The sequence below is a fragment of the Haemorhous mexicanus genome, chromosome 4 (assembly GCF_027477595.1).
Source record: "Haemorhous mexicanus isolate bHaeMex1 chromosome 4, bHaeMex1.pri, whole genome shotgun sequence".
Lineage (NCBI taxonomy): Eukaryota > Metazoa > Chordata > Aves > Passeriformes > Fringillidae > Haemorhous > Haemorhous mexicanus.
This window is the reverse complement of record NC_082344.1, coordinates 30,626,745-30,646,979: the sequence shown is the minus strand read 5'-3', so window position 1 is coordinate 30,646,979 and position 20,235 is coordinate 30,626,745. Positions and strand designations below refer to the sequence as shown.

General features: G+C 41.1%; 1 protein-coding gene across 6 annotated transcripts in view; it reads right to left on the bottom strand.

Annotated features, from left to right (window-relative positions):
• EGF (epidermal growth factor) overlaps positions 1 to 20,235 on the bottom strand; it is a 58,317-nt gene that overhangs the window by 12,318 nt on the left and 25,764 nt on the right. For 5 of the 6 annotated variants that reach the window (XM_059844262.1, XM_059844266.1, XM_059844264.1 and 2 more), the window contains 12 exons: positions 19,118 to 19,243; positions 18,002 to 18,138; positions 15,974 to 16,122; positions 14,256 to 14,360; positions 12,339 to 12,562; positions 8,447 to 8,614; positions 7,571 to 7,720; positions 6,963 to 7,109; positions 6,213 to 6,329; positions 5,081 to 5,206; positions 2,821 to 2,940; positions 556 to 706 (listed from right to left, as the gene is read on the bottom strand). In XM_059844262.1, coding sequence (XP_059700245.1) covers positions 556 to 706; positions 2,821 to 2,940; positions 5,081 to 5,206; positions 6,213 to 6,329; positions 6,963 to 7,109; positions 7,571 to 7,720; positions 8,447 to 8,614; positions 12,339 to 12,562; positions 14,256 to 14,360; positions 15,974 to 16,122; positions 18,002 to 18,138; positions 19,118 to 19,243 — 1,720 coding nt within the window. The remainder of the gene's footprint in view (positions 1 to 555; positions 707 to 2,820; positions 2,941 to 5,080; positions 5,207 to 6,212; positions 6,330 to 6,962; positions 7,110 to 7,570; positions 7,721 to 8,446; positions 8,615 to 12,338; positions 12,563 to 14,255; positions 14,361 to 15,973; positions 16,123 to 18,001; positions 18,139 to 19,117; positions 19,244 to 20,235) is intronic. The other variant, XM_059844263.1, reaches the window with a different exon arrangement.

Below are 20,235 nucleotides of genomic sequence, written 5' to 3'. Positions count from 1 at the left end.
TTCACAAAAATATTGACAGAGGAAGCAGGTCTCAATTTTGAGGTCTCATTGTAACTCTCCCTGGTTTTAAGAGGGCAGTTATATCCTACCCATTTCTGCCTTTCTGTAGTAGAAGATGCTGACACCAGAAGATTGCTTCCTGGCCCCAGTCAGAGAAGACAAGACAGAGGAGTCCTCTTCCATCCCAGTGAATGCTACCCATGAACAGCAAGGCCAACAGGGAGGTGCAAGTCAGCAGGACATGTACAGGAGACAGAGAAGGCACCTCTTTCAAGTAATTTAACAACTTACCTCCCATTTCCAAAGTAAAGAATCAAATGCTCGGGGAACAAATCCAGTCCTTGCAATATTAATTGCAGTGGATGTGAATGGAGTGGCCATGCACCAAAAATTACACTGATCACTTACAGGAAAGAGGAGATTCGAATGCTAATGAGTGACATGAGGGATGAACAGATCATTCATGGACAAACTCTTCACTGCCTGCAGTAAACTGAGGGTAGCATTCCAAGGGTGTCATTGTTCAGCAGAGAGAATACAAATTTCTGTACTTACTTGCAGGCATAGTCTTGTAGGTCAGAAACATAATTGCACACTCCACCATGGAGGCAGTACGACTCGTACGAAGGAGGGCATCCTACAACATCACCTTGCACAGCCTTTGTAGGGTACTCACTGCTGACAGCAGCTGGGGGAGCAGTAGATTCTGAAACAGATGGTTTCACAAGGACACCTCAAATCTTTGGCCTCATTGGCAACATAATCTTACTAAGGAGTTCCAGAACTTCAAGGTACTAAACTAGATAAAAATATCCAATTTCTATTATTACTTGGTTTTACCGATTTTATTATGTTGTTATCAAACTTAGGCAAGCAGAAATATGGATAAAATTACTAAATATGATATAGTGATATGGAAATATTATGTATAAATAGATCTTATTATTTATTATTATACTTCATTATTTATGAAACTATAAATATTAGTTGATCATTAGTATGATACAATAATATATTAACATCTTAATATATTAATATAATATCTAAATATCTAAATATTTTAGATTTACAGTGAAAAACCTTCAGTGATTGACTGAGTTCTGTGTGTTTAGATGTATGAGCCCAACCCTGAAGAAAAACTGCACCAACTCTCTAGAAGCTTACTCGGAAACGATTTTTGCAACTTATGCGGCTTTGACATACGGTAAATCTCTACCATGCATAAATTAGCAGGGTGAGAGGCAGAGGTGAAGGGTGACTGTATTTCATGCACTGGGATCTCAGACTCAGAAGCTTTCACAAGAAACTTGTCACTCTTATGCAGATTGTTTGTACTCTGCTGCCGTTCTCCTAATTGCACTTATGTGTGATGGCAGATCGCATTTTTTACTGTTTCAGGCTAGCTCAGGTACAGATAAGAGCATCACTGGGGGAGCAGAGAGCCCTGTGGTTTTGCCAAAGCATTCTGCAGCCTGCTCTGAATCACACTTGCTGCCACCTACACACCTATCCAAACTTAGTAGTTTTAAAGGTAGCACTAATATCTCTGCACAGCATGACCACAGTGCAGACATGCTCTCACAGAAAAGGAGTGCTTTCATGCCTACTTGGACTCTACAACAAACCTGTAGGTCAGAACAAAACAGCTACATGGCAAAGAATTTGCGGCAGTATGGATTAGCAGACACACACCTAATCATTCTCAAACAATTATGTGGTCAGTTCTATGACTCACACCAGTTTTATTGCAACATGACCTTCAATGACATTTGGGTTTTAAAATTTCATTTGCAGGAGAACTGCCATGGCAAAGAGCCTGAATGGAAAGGGATGAGTGATTATAGTGAACCCCAGGTGTGCATGCATTCAGCAAAGAAAATTTCATCTTGCTAAAAGAGCTTATTAGGCAAAGAGCTACAACAGTGTGATAACGTCTATGAAGACATGGGATCAGACCGACACTTGAGGGACCTAGGAAACATTACTTCTAGGTCATGCATCATTTAAAATCATCATTTCCTGAGTGACACTTGAAACTACTGAAAGATTAAGTGACTGAAATGGAAGTGGGAGTCCTGATAGGTACTCTATTTAAGAAAGCCATAATTTCCTTGTTTTTCTGAAGAAACAGCTCTGTGACAATGTCCCTCCATCATCAGAAAGTCACTCAATCTTGAGTAAAATTCACCCTGACCAAGAAGGTTGACACAGAGTAAAAGAATGAGTCACTCTCATGTTCAGAGAACGCTGCTACCTCATTGAGGCGCAGAATGCAGGCCAGATAGTCACTAGTGCTGAACTTTCAGCAGTTCTCTTCAGTAAATTGATAATCAGATTTCTGAAGGAGTTTCAGAGCCCTTTGGAAGAATTAGTGACTAGAACTGAAAGACTAGCTTATACTGAAGAATCAAATGGCACTTAAATCATGTGCATTTCCTCTGCTAGCCCTCTGCTAAGTAACAGAAGGCACGGGGAGTTTGAAAAACGGCACAGACTGAAATTACCCTCAAAAAATGTTACTTCCAAGGAGAATTTACTTCTTCTGTAGATAATAAATGACATTTGATAGATTTGTTGGTACATTTAGATAGTAAAAAATTTACATTGAATCTTAATGTACATATTTCCTTATTAAACTTGGATCTGTTCTCCTTAGTTCACCACAAAACAGCCTCCTAAAGGCAATGCTAGATGGATCCACAATCTGGTCAGGATGCTACTATACATGGATGACTTAGTTTCCAGGTATAACAATTTATCCAAGGACACAGCTCTTAATTTAGGGTCGCTTTGCTTTATTGGCTCACTCCATTTACTCACTGCAACCATCACCAGTTCCTGAAGCATGATCAGCACACGAGCAAGTGAAGTTTCCCGCTGTATTTGTGCAGGTCATGTTCTCTCCACAGGTGTGGGACCCCGTCTTGCACTCATCAATATCTGTCAGCCAAAGAGTCTGCAGTTAGAAGAATGAAATGCCTCAGAGCATCGGCTAAAAGGGCAGCAGTAGCAGCACTGCTCCCCCCAGGCAGTGGGGAAAAGCACCAGAGACCTCTCCCTCTGCAAGTATGCCTTCATGGAAAGCCCAATGGAAAAGCAACCAGCATACTTCCTATAGCAAGAGCATGCTGTGCTCTGCAGAAACTCTCCACAGGGAGAAGGAGGGAAAGGCTTCCCCATGAAATGTAACAAGTACAGCAGTGTTGAAGAAGAGACTTATTTGTACCAGATGTGTTCTCCTGGCATTGCTAGTCCTAGCTTGCAGCCTGGATCCATATGTTGGCATTCTTGCAGAAGGGTTTGGGAGGAGAGAGCTGCCCACCCCTGTACCACCCACCTACTTCAGCCTAACAAGAGTTAAGGCATAAAAAAGTGTCTAGAAACCTACATGTTTATTCAGTTTGTGTAAACACTTCAATGAGTGAGGTTTTGAGTGACTGTGAAGAAGCTCCCTGACTACTAGGGTTTCCAGCCTCAGAGACCATGTTAGGTTCATACACATCTCTCACCCCCATTCTGCTGCACACCCTCCTCCTGCCCCCACACCTTCTCTCCAAAGCCCACAGCAGCAGCTCCTGCCAGGCTGGCCACCTGCACCTTGCTAAGTGCCAAAGCACCCCCTCAAAGGTGAAACCTTTGGTTCACGCAGCAGAGTTAGGGAGCTTCTAATTCATTTTATGAACCATCAGCAGAATAAATGTGCCAGGTCTACTTCGGGGAATCCCAGATCTGCTACCCCAATTTTTGTGAAATAATTGCTTAAACTGCTTAGAATTTTTCTACAGCAAAATTAACACAATCTAGCTCAAAACAGTATAGAAAATTCAGAGCACTTAAAAAAAGGGGGAGGGGAGGCTGGAAGGCAAACACAACTGCTGCAGCATATTTCAAGAAATGTGATTTCACCAACACCACATGAACTCACCGTGTGTTATCACTGAACATACCATCACATTCCTGGGCACTGTGCGTATATGCAGGTGCTTACAACAGAAGCACAAAATCACTTACTAATTTCTGGCTTTCACAGCACATTTCAAGTCATCAAACACAAAATTAGTTTCAGTTATGTTTACATCTTAGTAATATTACATCTTTTATCAGCTGAGAATCTATTTTCTGGACTTAAGGACTTCAGGAAAATAATAGACTGTTTTTCAATGACAGTGGAAGGTACGACATCCTGAACAACTATTCCACAGTATAGTGGTAAGTAAGACAATAAGAACCCAGGGCTGCTTGAGGACTTCCCTTCTAGGGTGTGCTGGGTCAGCAAGAGGACCTTGTCACTTCTGAGTGCACTTCCATCTGCACTTCCAAACACCTTCAAAGACATGAGCTCTGTCTCTGACCCCTGCAGGCAAAAGGCCTCAATTCTTCTGCCTCTGATACTTTCCACATTCTACCCATAATAATGATATTGTTTTTAATTTTTCAGTCCTAATCAGTGTTGAAGAACCAAGTCCAGTAAAGGTCATGTAAGAATTAGCTCAAACGTACTGGGCTTTGAATTAGGCTATAAAGGAAAAAAGTAAAAGAAAAGGACAAAAGAGAAGGCAAGACTCTCATAAAGCTCTGCACAAACTGTGTGCTAGTCAAATACTGGAGAGAAAAAGCTTCCTGTTCATATTTACCACTAAAAGGGATTAAGAATTTAAGAGATGTAGGGAATGAACTAAAGACCTGGCATTAGAGCTAGATGGGAAAATCAGTGGGTCTGATTATTAACAAGACTCTAAATGTACTCAAGTTGTCAGTGTCACACCTTGAACCTCATGCCTATTAAACAGACCTGGAATTATTTGATGAGTATTATGACACACTCAATACCTGCTTTCGTTTATATTCATGGCAACGATTTCCAATAAAGCCCTACTGCCTCACCTCCACTTCCCTCCCCCTCTCTCTCCTTCTATAGCCACTAAAAAGAGTGCAAACACTGAGAGGAGATATTCACTGACAACTACAAGCTTTGCATATTGATCAGCTGCTGATGTTACCATGCTTCAAGCAGGGAGGATAGAACCACAGAGGCAGAAATGCCTTCCAGGCAGGGCAGAGCCCTCACACATGCCCCTACCATGGCAATGGACTCCATCTCCAGTGTAGCCCTCCAGGCACTGACAGACGTAGCCCCCTTCCGTGTTGATGCAGTCGGACACGCTTCGGTTGCAGCGGTCCGTGCGCGCCGCGCACTCGTCCACGTCTGGGGACACAGCAAGGGACAGCACACGTGGGTCAGGAACCAGCACACCGCTCGGTACACTGAGGCATCTGCACCATGCATCTCCCTCTGCTGTCCCTTGGCATTTGTGCACGTGAAGCAAATGGGAAGAGAAGGACTTTGTGGTGGGTTTTGGTATGAAGTTTGATGGGGGTGTGTTCTAAAATCCAAGAGAGTCAACAAAATGATATCACAAATAACATTTGCTTAAAAAAACCTGTTCAGAGGAAATTAGCTGATTCAAAAATTGCTTCATGTTATAGAATCATATAATCTTTTATGTTGGAAAAGACCTCTAAGAGCATTTAGCAACTTTGTTTTATAAAAGAACACACAGGCTTAAAAAAAAGTACTACAGTGGAAAAAATGTGTGCCCATTTCAGCTTACAATTTTTTCCCTGTCCATAGTAACACAGATTCTTCTGAGTCTCTTCATGCTTAGCCACCAAATGGTATTTTTTTTCTGTTTCTAACATCTTCCTCTCTTGACCCTTGTGAGAGCAAAACAGTTATTCCATTTATGTTGCAATCAGGACCAGAAACCTAAAACCACTCTAAGCAATGTTTTACATGGCTGTTGGAGTCTTTCTAGTGCTTGAAAGAAACTAGAGCAGCACTTTATAGAAATATTACATCAGGAATACTAATTTTCAAGAAATTCCTTATGTCTAAATTATACATTAATTATCATGTCTGTGGACTGAGCTTTTATAATTAGTCAACTTTTACAAATAATTACATTATACTTTCTATCCATGCTATTGCTTGTTAATATTAATAGGATTAACACTCATGGCTCAAAGGCAGAAAAAGGTATGTGATAATTGGCCATTTTATTTCACATGCTTTCTGCTCATCATCCCTTTCATACTATTGACCTTTCTCAGCCTCACACAGCAGAGCTGCCAATGTGAAAGGAGAAAGATTTTCTTCCTCCCCCCCCGCCAGTCTACAGTTTTTCAAAAGTTATTATAATGTTTTTTATTACCATAGCATGATTTCCCCTTCCTGGTAAATCCTTTCAAACACTGGCACATAGCACCATCTTCCAGCAAAACACACTCTGCATTGACATAACATTCTAGTGCAGTGCAGTCATCTTCATCTATAGCATCAGCAAAACAAAACAAAACAAACAACAAAAAAATTAGATGTATTTGGAAATATCAAAGGAGGTAGTGTATATCTATATTACAGAAAAACTAAGAAAACCAGAACATACAGGCAGAGTTTGAAACTTAGCTCTCCAGGATTAATAATGACAAGCCAGTACAATCACTGCAGCTGTTCTCTTTGTCTAGATGGAGTTGACATGTCGCTTAGTATCAGGATTTCTGAATATTTTATTCAAAACCTATTGCAAATGTTAATGATCTAGTGTCATCAAAGATATGTAGAATTCAATGGGCTTATTTTAACTTTTTTAGAGGAAAGCAATATAATTAAAAAACCCAAGGGAGAGACTTTCTCAGGTGTTCCAAATTAGAAATGTTTGTTCTCTAGACCAGGATAATATTATCAATTGTTGTTGATATAGCCAAGGAATAGAGACACAAAAAAAGCAGCCCTACCTGGAATAATTGCACAGATCCAAGTTCTTGTTAGAAGCTTAAGAGTGTGAATACCACCAGTCTCAACAATGAACCCTTCTTTCTATAAGGTCTATTACTTCTTTCTGCTCTATGAGCCTGTTCAGGGCCTCAGAGCAAGCATAAGGAAGATAACCATCAGACTATACCTGATACCATGATTTCAGCTGTAAAAGAAATTATTTTCTGCTTTTCCCCATTGTCTGCATCCTTAAAAATCCCAGTGCTCCGTGTGCTCTGGAGCACAGTCTCTGGTGGTGGCATTGGCATTATCTCCTTGTGCACAGAGACACTTCCTGAAAAAGACAAGAAAAAAATGACATGGACTATTTAAATATATTGAAATAGCCATCTGATTTTCAAATACTTGTGCATTTTCCAATAATCATGGTGGTTTCCTTTTAAAATAAGCACCAGTATCCTCTCAGACTAACCTGTTTCTGATGTCAAATTATTCCTAAAAGCACTCACTGGTGAGTTTTCTCAAATACAAAAGAGAGGAAATGTGACTCATTGCTCACAATAATTGTCTGCATTGCACACACTTTTTTCACTGCTAAAATGCCAGGGAAAAATTACAGTGTTCAGACAACATGTCTGTTGCCTTGTTGTCCCAAAGACAAAATTCCAGCATTTTCATTCTTCAGAGAAACCGTCATTCCTTATGTTAGAGCAAGGTGAATTTTTCCAGTGCTACCCGTCAGGATCCTCAAGGGTTTGGGGGGGGTGAATCTTTTTGGGAACTGGAGGACTGTACCTGCTGTTGAGTTGGAAGAATCCAGAGCATGACAGGATTTTCCACCTTGAGTTTTCACAAATCCTGGATAGCACTTGCAGTGGACAATTCCAAAACTGTTTTCACAGATCTGATCACAGCCTCCATTCTCATAAAGGCAAGGATTTGCCCCTAGTGAAGAAAAACAGGAAAATTAACCAGCTGCTTCTTCAGTAAACACCTCTGTTTAGATATGCAGAGTTGAAGCAGTTGGATAAAGGGCTGACAAAAACTAAGATACAATTTAATTTTTTTATATATAACAACAAATGCATACAGTAAAGCATAGATATTATCACCTAGGCCCTGTCAGGAAAAGAGATTCATGTACTCTGTATCTAATGCATGTACCACATGTTTAAATTTTATTTCCTTTATTGTTTCTCCTTTGATATTTAGAGTCCTAATATTTCAAGGACATAAGGAACCTGTGATTACCTTATCTCAATCCTGGTCTATGAATTACTTATTTCTGCTTACAGGGAGATTGTTCCCAACAGAAAATCAAATTATTTGATCAAAAACTAATAAATCTCACTAAATCTTTCCCCATGTCATTTGTTATTATTGGTGGGGGGGGGGAGGTGCTAATAGACTAGGATAAATAGGAATTAGAAGACTGTGGTAGCCTCATGGCAATTGATCAGCATCTATTCTTGGGCATGAGCATAAATCTGTCAGCATTCCTGGGACACATGCCCAGATGATGCTTTCAATAAACACCAGTCTGACTACACAAGGCTTTTTAAAGAGCCTATTTCTGAGAAGATAATCCTCTACCCAGGGACATCTATTCTACTGGTACCAGTGAACAAGAGGAGGCTGGAAGGGAATGACTGCTTGATTTTTGCAGTGTACCTGGTTTCGCCAAAGGATGAGCTACAACCACTGAAGAGGGTCTCAGCATGCTGCCTCGCAGACGTACCCTGTTTTGGCCGGTCTTCTTGTCCACCCTCACTAGAGATGGCCTAGCCCAGTCAGAAAACCACAGGTGGTCCTCAAACACCGCTACAGCAAAAGGGTGCCCTACAAAGACATTAGGTTTGTCGTTTCCACTTCTGTAGAACACACACAAGAAACCCTGCAAAGGAAAGCGTTATCTGCATATAGATCAACTTCTAACGGGGGCCATAGCTTCTAACCTAGCCATAGCCAGTGCTCCCTTTGATTTCCCATGGGGAGGGGGACGTTTTCATGAGCTGTCATTGTCATATTTTCTGAAAAATCCCTTCACCAGGATTTCTTCTCCTGGGAAGCTGGGAAGCCTCAGAGAAAGAGAAAAACAATATTATCTCCTTTGCTTCTCCTGTGTTCTGCTGCTTTGGAAAGTGGTTGGAGATTGTTTACCCAACATGTGAATTGTTTTTACTTTGTGACCAATCACCGTCCAGCTGTGTTGGGACTCTGAGGAGTCAGTCATGAGTTTTTCATTAGTATCTTGTTAAGCCTTCTGTAAGTATCCTTTCTCTATTCCTTAGCATAGTTTTAGTATGGCATTCTTCAATATAATATAAGTACGTAAAATAATAAATTAGCCGTCTAAGAACATGGAGTCGGAGTCAGATTCTCAATTCCTCTTTTGTCCTGGGGACCCAGAAAATACCACAATGAGCAATGGACCACAGGCAGAGGTTACTTGTGCTCTTAGCAAGGGAAGTTGGAACACTTGCCTGGCTCGGTACACACTCTATGCTTCTGGTGACTTCCAACCAGATCTAGTTCACAAGATACATCATCCTTTCTTGAGGCAGCCTTGGGACCAGCCTTTCAGAACTAGAGTACCTCACTCCTCTGCCACGACGTGGCCTGGCAGAGAGCTGCTGAGCTGCACAGCCCCTTTTGCAGTCCTCACAGTGCAGAGAGGAAAGGAGCTCATGGCACATGTCATCCTGCACAAGCTGGCACGGGACAGCCTGGGAGCTGCAGACACTGCAGCCACTGACTCCTGGTAGGGCCCCAAAGCCAGTGTGTGGCCTCTGCAAGTGCCAAAAGTACACACTAGTGCAATGCACAGGGGCATACAGCCAGCTAACATAAACCACAGGAGGCAATAGGCCATCCAGGTAACTTCCTCTCTTTACACTGATGACAACAGGATCCTAGACATCAGCTTCAATCAGGCTCCTAACTATTACAGGACTAATTGTAGCTGCAAGAAATTCCACCCCAAGTTCAGACCACAGGAATTTTCCTTGGTACCACAATATTATCCGCACTAGGAAAACTCGGATCCCTAGTTTGACCTCCGGAGATAAGCTCAGCAATTCAGAATCCAAAGGGCAATTTCGTATAAATAATGGCAGACATAAAGATCTTAACAAAATTATTCTGACTCTTTTGAATCTCTCATGATAGAAAATTTTCATTAGTCCACGTGGGACTATGCATTTTTTCTATACACTCAGAAATCTCCTGCTTTCAAGGTAGCCTTTGGGCAAGCTTTTTGCAATGGAAGGTAAGAACACATGCTGCTCTTCCCTGGATGCACACCTGGCTTCAGAGTGGATGCTTCCTGGCTGAAGCAGGTTAGCTTTGTTGTGGTCCCTAGAGCCCCAGTGGCACTGCACTCTACCACTGCAGTCTGAGCCCCTCTAAAAAGGTGGTTTTTAAGCACATGATTTTTATGGTCTGTGCTTTTGCTTCTTGATGTAGACCTCAACTATGTGGTGTTTAATTTCAGTAATGAAATTGGGATCCCAACAGGTATTGGCTTAAAAAACCAAAAAATCAAAGGCAAGCAAACAAGAAAACAAAACAACAGCTAACCAATACAGACAACAATTAGAACCTTGGGAAAGGAGTATGTGTTGGTATAGCTTAAATTAACCGCATAAATAAACTGAAAAAAATAGTCCTTTAAAAATGTCTAAGACACTGTGTAAATGCTCTTTAGTGTTATTTGAAGAGTGTATCATTGGCACCTAACTACCTCCACTGACCCATGATTAATTACTGATCTGGGTTCTTACCCTTTCTTCCCATTAAATTTGAACAACTAGACCAAGATCTAGATACTGCCCCCAAACATACAAACATTTCCTCACAGTTTTGGATCTGTAGTTTGCACTATTTACAAACAGCACCCTGCTTTGACCAACACTTTATTAACCTCTTCTTTTGCAAATACACTAAGGATTAAAATCAGAAGTCTAGTGTCAGTCTGTGGAGAGAGCAGGAACAGTGCAAATGCGACCCACTGCATAAACAAAAGGGATGGTTGTGTTCTTCATTGCCTCGGGCAGGTTGTTATGGGCTGTTGTAGTTACGGCTGAAAACGGGGTTGGTGGAAGAGCTGAAATAATTTATCTGTTTTGCATGCAGCTCTACTGAATGAGCTCTCAGTACAGGGGCACTAGAGGGAGCTGCTGTAGTAAAAATTCATGTTACAGCAGAACACCTATGAAGAGGTGCCACCTTCCCGTCCTCCAGTGTACAGCTGTTCAACAACAAAATCTGAATTCTAGTCTTCACTAACAGCATTAGCAAATGATGATTACATGCTTTTCTAAATTCCTACCCCAACAGGCCTTCATCTCTTTCACTTCCTTGCATACAGATCTCTCACCTCCAAAGAGCTGTATCACTGCTCCTTTCACATAATCCATGTTTCTGTAGTGCTCCTAGCTCTCCTCTTTTTTCTCCCTGCAAGACACTGTCTTACTCCTTGTGGAGAAACAAAATGAAACTTGGATCAGATTTCAAAGTCCTCCTTTGCAGATCTGCCCCGTGCCTGGAGGAGGCAGTCACCGTGGGAGCAAAGGGAAGAGAGAAGAAGGCCGGAAATTACTAGGAAATTACTTCCTGGGCCTTTTGATGTCTTATAAACTGGAGAACACTTATTCCTCCAGGACCTCACTTTGCTCACCTCCAAAAGACTGGGAGGGTATCTGGCTTAGGTGATGAACACAAGCCTTCCAGAGCACAGACTAGAACAGAGGCTGCTCGACAGAGTAACCATAAGGTTACCCATGGCAGTCATGGCATTGAGCTATGAGTCCTCACTCTGCCCGTGCTTTGTATGCACACCTACAAAATGGTCCCCAGAGAGATCCCACAATCAAAAGAAATTGTCCTCTCCAGAAACTAATTTGCCATGTACAAGATTCTTAAACACATGGTTTACTTTAGACATGGAACAACATCAGTTCCTTGTTGCTACCACCTCTGTTCTTTTGCTTCAGAACAACACATTTATGTGTCAAGCAGGAGAAATCTTTGCCATAAAAACTACCAGCGCATTGTAAAATCGTTTTTCATTTGGTATCTATTGTGTGTTTAGAATCCTTCCAGTGCTCAACACTGCAGATACAGGTTTGCTGCTCAAGGACCTTAACAACCCAAATTAATTCCCTTTCTTCCTGTGTCAATATAACTCACTGACACAATAAACACAGCAAAACCTAAATTAAACTAAGCAGCCATGTATGGGAAAAGCAAACCACATCTTAAATTTTTTGATTCTTTTCATTTTTCTGTGAAGGCAGAAAAAAGGCATCGCACAAAGTTCTCTGTGCAATGAAAAGTGACTCATTAATAAAAGCAGAGAGTGAAAGAAAGACATATTTTTGTTAAAATTAATAAAAGTCAGTTGGGTAACAGAATGGAGAACTCAAGTGCTGTCATTAACCTCAACACAGCACGGTATATGTAGCACAGCAGCTGGCCAGTAGTTCTCATGCACATACACAGACACACACACACACACATGTGGACAACCAGCAGTAGGTAATTATCAACCCCAAAGCCTCACCTACATCATTCTGCGCAAGAATTCGACGACCAGAACCATCCAGGTTTGCGCTCTCAACCACGGCCTGTTTAGCATCACACCAGTACACCTTGTCAGCCAAGTAGTCCAGAGCTATTCCACTGGGCCACAGCAGGCCAGTGCTGGCTACCACCCGGCGATCAAAGCCTTCTAATGAAGAGCTGTCAATCCGCGGATTGACCCCCATGTCAGTCCAGAATAATCTCCTTCAGAAAACAAAATGAATACAGGCAGTCAGTAAGTAAATGTTTGTCCTCCTCTCCATGGAGTTCTTTCAAAGCAGAAAGGTCAGATCAGAGCAACCCAGGCCTGACTCACAGGAGAAAAAGTGCACGTGTCAAGCAAACATATTGGCTGCTGATCTTTCCACGCTTGCCATAAGACTCCAGGTGATTGCACTGGGACTTATGCAGAATCCTCACTCTGCTCACTGGCATAAAACCTTTGGAAAACAGCTCCTGACTATGTTACCTGCCACAGCTCTTCGTATCTGCTTTTTGTTTTTCCATGTGACAGCTGATGGTGTTTTAGCAAACCCAGACAACAGAAAACGATGCATTAGCCAGACCCTTGACTAAAGAGGGGTACAACAATAAAAAAATTAAACTAAAATTACCCACTACCCATGGAAAACAAGCAGAAGTAGGCAGGTTGTTTTAAAAAAAAAACTACACCAGCATCAGGTCCAGAATCCTTCTTCCTTTAATAAAATCATGGTTCTCAGGGTCTCTCTAGAGTCCTGTGTGTTACTCACTGAGTGTTTAGGAGTTTTCAGTGAACAGACAATGCTAGAAGGCGACTCAAAATGGGGATGGCTATAATTGCAAATAATGTCTGAAGTTTGGGCTCATCTTCCCAGGCACCAGTTGCCTCTGTCAGGTTTACTGAAATAACCCAGGGATTCATTCAGCTTTAGTTACACAAGCAGTTTTGCTCTAACTAATGCAGGGATAAGTATTTTCAAGAATTCTAATTGTGTTTAATATCCCTCTTTAATATTTACATCAATGGACATTGCCATAATGTCTGTTCATCCTTTCACCATTAGCTTTCTAAAAAGTTAGGTTTTAATGACGTTTCCTCCTCCCCTTCCCCTTGCATGCTTTGCCTCTACCAATAATTCTAGTAACAATCTGTCAGAACCTACATTTTTTCAAAGTTTTCCTGCAAAATGTTTCTATAGCATTCAACCTCTACTGAAACGTTTTATGGGCAGAGGCAAGCTAGAAAAACACCCTCCCCAAACCTGCTTCTTTCTGATTCATCAGCACTTAGTTATAGTAGGATATGAGCATCAAAACAAACTTTAAAGGACCAGATTTAAAATGCTCCTACTACAAGCATATTGACTAAAAATCCATGGGACTTTGCCTTTGATTGAAACAGCCAGAATTTCATCAAGAGTGTAAACACATGGGATCATTTCAACACTAGTTGAGAAGATACAAGGTGCATTTAAAACAACAAATCTCCAGAACAGTAAATTAGGTTTAGTTTCCCCTGAAACTGAAACATGGATGAAAAAAAAGACAGTTTTGTAAGCACTGCTGGTTAAAAGTGATTACCTTCTTCACACTACTAGATACGGAGCCATCAAAGTTTGTAGTGTGGCACCTACAGGTGTCAGTGACCTCAGTTGCTCATGCTTATCTTTAGCTAAAATTGCATGTAGTATCATTAATGCTCCAATTACTTTCTTCTAAAATCTATATGAGAAATGAACATGTCCCAGGTAATGAAAGAAACCCTGCAATAAAACATTACAATTCACACAGCTCTGCTAGGCAATGACTAATCCAGCACAAGACTAATGCAAATTTTGACTGCCAAAGCTTGCACATTCATTTTTAAAAATCATCCACAAGCATTACATGATTTACTGTGTTTATCACTCCTTACTTAGCAAATGGGTGAATGGCAATCCCTCGGGGCTGGGAGAGATCCTCCCAGATGATCATTTTTCTTTGCATTCCATTCAGATTGCTCCTCTCAATGCACACCTTCCTGCAACACACAGAGCACTGTTAGGCCCTCCCTGCCATCTTTTTAATTGCCTTCTTGGGCTGAACGCACTAAGATTTTGCATTGCTTTAGTTTAGCTGTAATAAATAATTTCACAGCGACAGGAAGTAATCTTGCTGATGTAGGATGTCTAGTTGTTTTATCAGCAAGTAATTCATGTTACAGCTTCATTATCTGGTCCAGGGCAGGATGATAAAGTACTTGCTGGTCGGCAGAAGACATGAAGTTCTCCTTCTTTGGGTGAATAATGAATTGCAAGTATGATCACTAATAGATAAATGCTAGTTTTAAAAGGATTCAGGAGAAAAACCAGCTCCTAACTGAATACCATTACCAAATGTATAAAGAATTTTTTAAAATAGTACTTTTACATAACATTTTTCATCCAGAAATCAGTGGTCATTTAACATATTACATCTATTTTGCAGGAAAGAATGAGGCTAAGGTTCTTGATATTGCTCATAAAATCTGTGGCCAAGTCAAATATAAAATCTACATTGCCAATCTTTCAATTCACCTTTTTTTCCAGAAAACTGATTTTATTGCTGCAATATTCATCTTCTCAAACAAATATCAGCCTCTACCTGCAAGCAAGCCTACAGCCTTCCATGCCTCTTTGAACCTTCAAAGAAAGGCCCCACAGAGATGGAAGGAGAAATATATTCCTGCAAATGTGGATTACAAACAGGTAAATGCAGTGGGTGAGAAGGAATTTGCAGATTCAAATTGTCATCTTCCCCCTGAATATGTCCTGTCTTATGGAGAGAAGCACCATAATCTCCCATTTCACAAGAAACACTGGCATATTTCTACAGCAGCTCAATCATGTGACAATATTGGAGCTAAAAGCAAGGAAATGGACTAGCAGAATATTTAAAACAGAGAAGGAGGGTGGTCTAAACACTCAAAATTACTTTCTATTGCCTAATGAATTATGGATCATGTTGAAAGCTCACGACCACTCTTCAAGGAGTCTTCATTATCTGTTGTGATCTGAAACTGCCTTTTCATCAAAGCTCAGTTTTATTTCCCTCTGCATATAAGGTTAGGTATCAGCTGAAAGCTGGTCTCATTTTCTGGCAGCAGTCATTCCTCTTTTATCAGAGATAATTGACAAAGACTCTCCAATAACATGATTCTAGCTGCCAACAACACAGACTTCTGCCCAAGATGTACTCAATACCATAATATTCTTTTTTATCTGTATGTACGTATGTATATACAAGGATATACCTGTGCACACACACTCACACGCCCAGTATGTGTATAAAAAACAGTGTAAGGAAATACATTCACATGCACATGTGCACAGGCATATATGTATGCATGCAGTGCATGCTTTAGATTCCTTGCAACTGAGTTCAAATCCTTGCTTCTTGGAAAGACAAAGATAAAAACACAATACAGACTGCCCGTGAACTTGTAGCATTTGAGTTTTACAGAACCTTCCAACTGTATATACTTGGGACTAAAACTACAATCAGAATGTGAAGCACTACTGAACTAGTGATATCTCAGCTATTTCTGCATCACCAGTCATTTATTCCAAATATTTTGTGGCATGCTTCAGCATAAATGCCCTGTGGAGCATGTACCCTCTGTCTGTCCAGTACAATTTACGGTTAATCCAGTCCACAGCAAGGCCCTCGGGTGTATCCAGAGCTCCATGAATAACCCTTTCGCGATCTGAGCCATCCAGATTAGCTCGTTCTATCCATTTCAAGGCAGTGTGGGCAAAGTAAATCTGTAAATAAATAAGAGACAAGGTGTCATTAGTTCCCATCCCACTTTCTACTCTACCTGCTCTGTCTAGTAACTCCATTCTAAAACACCTTTTGCATCTGGAAAGTTCCCTAAACTGCTTATTCACAAGAGGCTGCACAGGTAACCCGTGATCCCTGATCAAATAAAAAGACACTTATCCTTCAACCAGGATGACTTCTAGAGGCAGCTTGTGCTTAGCTGTAAATCCTGGCTGCCCTATATACAGCCCTCTGGATATCCTGTAGTTTTGTTTCAGCCAGCAGCTACTTCACATGAAGCACAGCTGAGGAAGCAAAAGTAGGAACAGGCAGAAAGAAGCATGTTGTCATTTCACTGGCTGCTCATGTTGAAAAGGGAGAAGTGTGGAGAAGATAGAAGCACTCTATGTATATCAAGGAGCTGTGAAGGGGGAAAAGAGTTACAAAATTTGCTTGTATTTTTTCCATTCTTTTATCCTGCAGATATCTTAATTTTTTACTAGGTGTCTATTCTATAAGGCTCCAGCATTTCCAGAAGAGATTCCTTAGCTTGGGGTCAAAAGCAAAGTTCTTTGCTGGTAGGGAAACCAGGTTTGCATTTTCCAAGGATGTGTAAATTTTATCTTGTATCCAAATACCAGAGGGAGGCAAACATTACATGGCACAACCATACCAAAAGCAGTGCTGAGGCTTTCTTTGGAAATGGTAACAGAGAAACAAATAACTTTGCTTTGATGCTGGCCATGAGGTCAAACAAAACAGGAGGGAGCCTCTAGCCTTAGCCCAGCTAATTCAACACCCTGGGAGCACAAAGGAGTGCTGCCTTGCCACTCAGCTGACACAACCAGGCTCCTGCAGCCTGGCTGGCCCCCTGCATGTCCCCCACCTCTGTTCTGCCACCCAACACCACAGGAGGGGATCCCTGGTGCACACCAGAGTCACTGGCACAGCTGATCCACTCTTGGCACAGCACGAGGCAACTGCTGCCTCTCCAGCAGGGCCCTATTTTGGGAGCAAGTGGAGATGTTCCAGAAGTGCCTGAAGTGCTCCTCCTGTGAATGCAGATCTGGTAACATTCACATTTGTTTAGCTGTGTCCATCTGGGCCTTGAGGTGCTTCCAACAACTTAACTGAGCTCCTCATCAGTTTTCACTGTACCATCCAGTATTTCTTTGCAACACTTTTACAGTGGAAGTAAGTCTCTCCATGGGAAAATATAACTGTCTGACACAGAAGGCTTAGCGAAGCACTGCTGAACTCCTTCCCAACTCTGCAGGCAAGGAGTAGGACATTAGGATATGGCCACACAGACAAACAGGTCTTTATACAGAAAAGATTCCTGTTTCCAACAGCACTATCTAGTATGTGAGGAGTGCATTTTAGAAGAGCAATAGACTCTGGGAGCATTCAGCAGTTTTGCTCAATAATATCAGGACATAGGAAATAATTCTCATTGAGATTACTCCAACATTTAGTAGGGATCATACAGATTTATCTGGATAGAATAAAAGATACGTTTGCTTGTACCACTACACAGTGGAAAAAGCCCACAATATATTTCCAGAAAACAACACAGCAGTCTTAATGCAGAAAACTCACACAAAAGTTCTTTAGCATTGAAATCATGCCTGAAGTGAATTTAGACATCCAAATTCTCTGTGAACTATCATTTTCAGCATCCAAAAAAGAAATAAATAAAGGATGAAACTCTTCAGCTAATGTTTGGCAGCCTATACCAGTTGTGCCCCTAGACAGGCAACAGAACAACGAGCAGCATAATGTGTAATCCAGATCACTGACAGAGGAAAGGTTAAGGCACATGAAAGCTCAATCCTTTTGTCCTTGCAACACTCCAGAATCCTCTCATTTTTAATGCCTTACCTTATTTTCCACCGGGTCAGAGTCCAGTGCTAAGACTACTCCCATCTGCCAGTCAAGTAAACTTGTGTAACCTGTTCCATCAAAACTGATCTGGCGGATATCTTGGCCATTTGCAAACAACAAAAATGGCTTAGGACCTGTTGATTAAAATTTGCCAATGTGTTAATTGCACTAAGTTCAAAGGGATCTCTAACTCACATTACTACCTAAGTAGTGCTGTAAATAAGCAACAGTAAAAGACAAAATGGGGAACAGAAACAAAAAGAAATTACAGCAATTTTCCTACACTCCACTTGCCTAAGAAATTAAAGATAAATGTGAATATAAGTTTACAGCATCAGCCTCAACTTTTCTGACAAAAGGAGTCACTAGTCCTGCTGCATTTCAAACTGAGTGCCCTAGCCTCGAGGCAACCATCTCTCTCCATTTCACAGCATCATCATAAATGCCAAAATAACTTGGATTTTGCATATGGAGAAGTACTTTGTAGTAAAAGCAAGAAAGATACTGTCCTCTAAAAAAAAGAAAAATACATAGCTTTCCTCTTATTTTGGGCACAAATCAAAAGCTTCTTTTTCCTCCTCTCTCTTTGGTAATTGCTCATACCTTGCTGGTCACCAGAGTCTGCCCTTTTCTCAGAAAGAGCAGAAGGGTCTGGAATCCAAAAGTGCACATCAAACACCTCAGCTTCCTGGGGCCAGTGTGGGAGAAATATCCTTATATGGAAAGTCCTTTGCAGACTATTCCCTATCCTATTCAAAAATAGACACACTTCAGCCCCAGTTCTGCAACACCAGGCAGGAACTATGCCCATATTTATGTGAAGGCACAAAACCCTGTGAACTGCAGAAGAGGCCTCCACAGTATGGGAGCCCGGAGTGAAATGCTGAAGATGCATCACTGATTGAACTTTCTGTGAAAGAGACAGAACCATGCACTGGTGCTTGTTCTGGTTTATTTCCAAAATAGGCTGTCTTTCCTAACACCCAATACTTCCCAAGTTTCACTAAGTAACCTGGAATCAGTGCAAAAAGGGATCCCTGTTGATCCACCTTAAAGAACTCGAAAAAGGTTGCTGTTATTGGCAGAAATATGCATGCATACCAAGACACCAACCTATAGCAGTGCAGTGCTTTCTGTCTCGCTGAAGCTTATATCCAGGAAAACAAGCACACTCCCAGGAGGATGGGCTTAAAGAAGAGCATATCTGACTGCAGCCACCATTATCTGGAGATGTACAACCTTAAACAGAGCATTTGTAAAATTTTACTGTGCCGTTCTAAAAGAAAAATAAAATACAACAAAATCAGAGGTATAAGAGAATGGTTCACTCTGCTCAGGATTTCTACAGTGCAAATAATCTCAGTGACTGGTAGATTTACCTAAAGGTCTCCTGCTGAAAGCAGAAGCTTAGAGAAGTGAAAGCAAATGAGTAGTAACTTGTTCCAGAGTTTTCCTGAAAATTACAACACAGGATGTTGTGTTGTAACGCAAAGTGGGAGGGTGGGATATGTAAAGAGAGAGGGTCTTTCAAGTGTTTCAGAGAATTCTTCTCCCAGGCAAATCTCACCCCGTCTACAACAGAGTAATACATTTTATCAGACTTTGCTCTCCTTGCAGAGAAACAGCAAATTAATGCAATTGTCTCCCCAGAAGTTAATTAGGCTTGGATGACAAATTGATACTTTTTAAGAAAACAAACCAAGATTTCATGCAAAAAAGAAACCATTCTTCTGTTATTTTTTTCTGCTATTTTCTCAATACCAGCATGAGCTAGGGAAACAAAAATAATGACTGAATCTATGTATAAAGTACAGCCCGCAATATGAAAGTCATTAAAAGGGAAAGAGGATTTTTCACAGCATAAGGCTGTCAGTGAAGGAGCTATCTGGACCCCTAAGACTGAAAAGATGCAGTTGAGAAGCTATAGTCCCCTGAATTTGGAAAATTGCTGAAGTGTGGAATGACAGATTGAGTGTAGCAACTTCAAGTATTCTGGCAGCAAAAATTCCATTTGTGGGTAGTTTAGGGTGACTATGAACATGGGGTGCATGACATCAATAAAATTATCACCTGAGCCTTAATTTTGTACTTATATGTCCTCACAAGTATAAATTTTAGATGTCTCCCACAGCAAAAATCTGAGACATGCCTTGATCTGTGCTGCAACAAAAGAACTTGGCCAGCAAATATTGGGTGTTGCTGCTACTAAAAATCTATTAAAAAATGAAGAT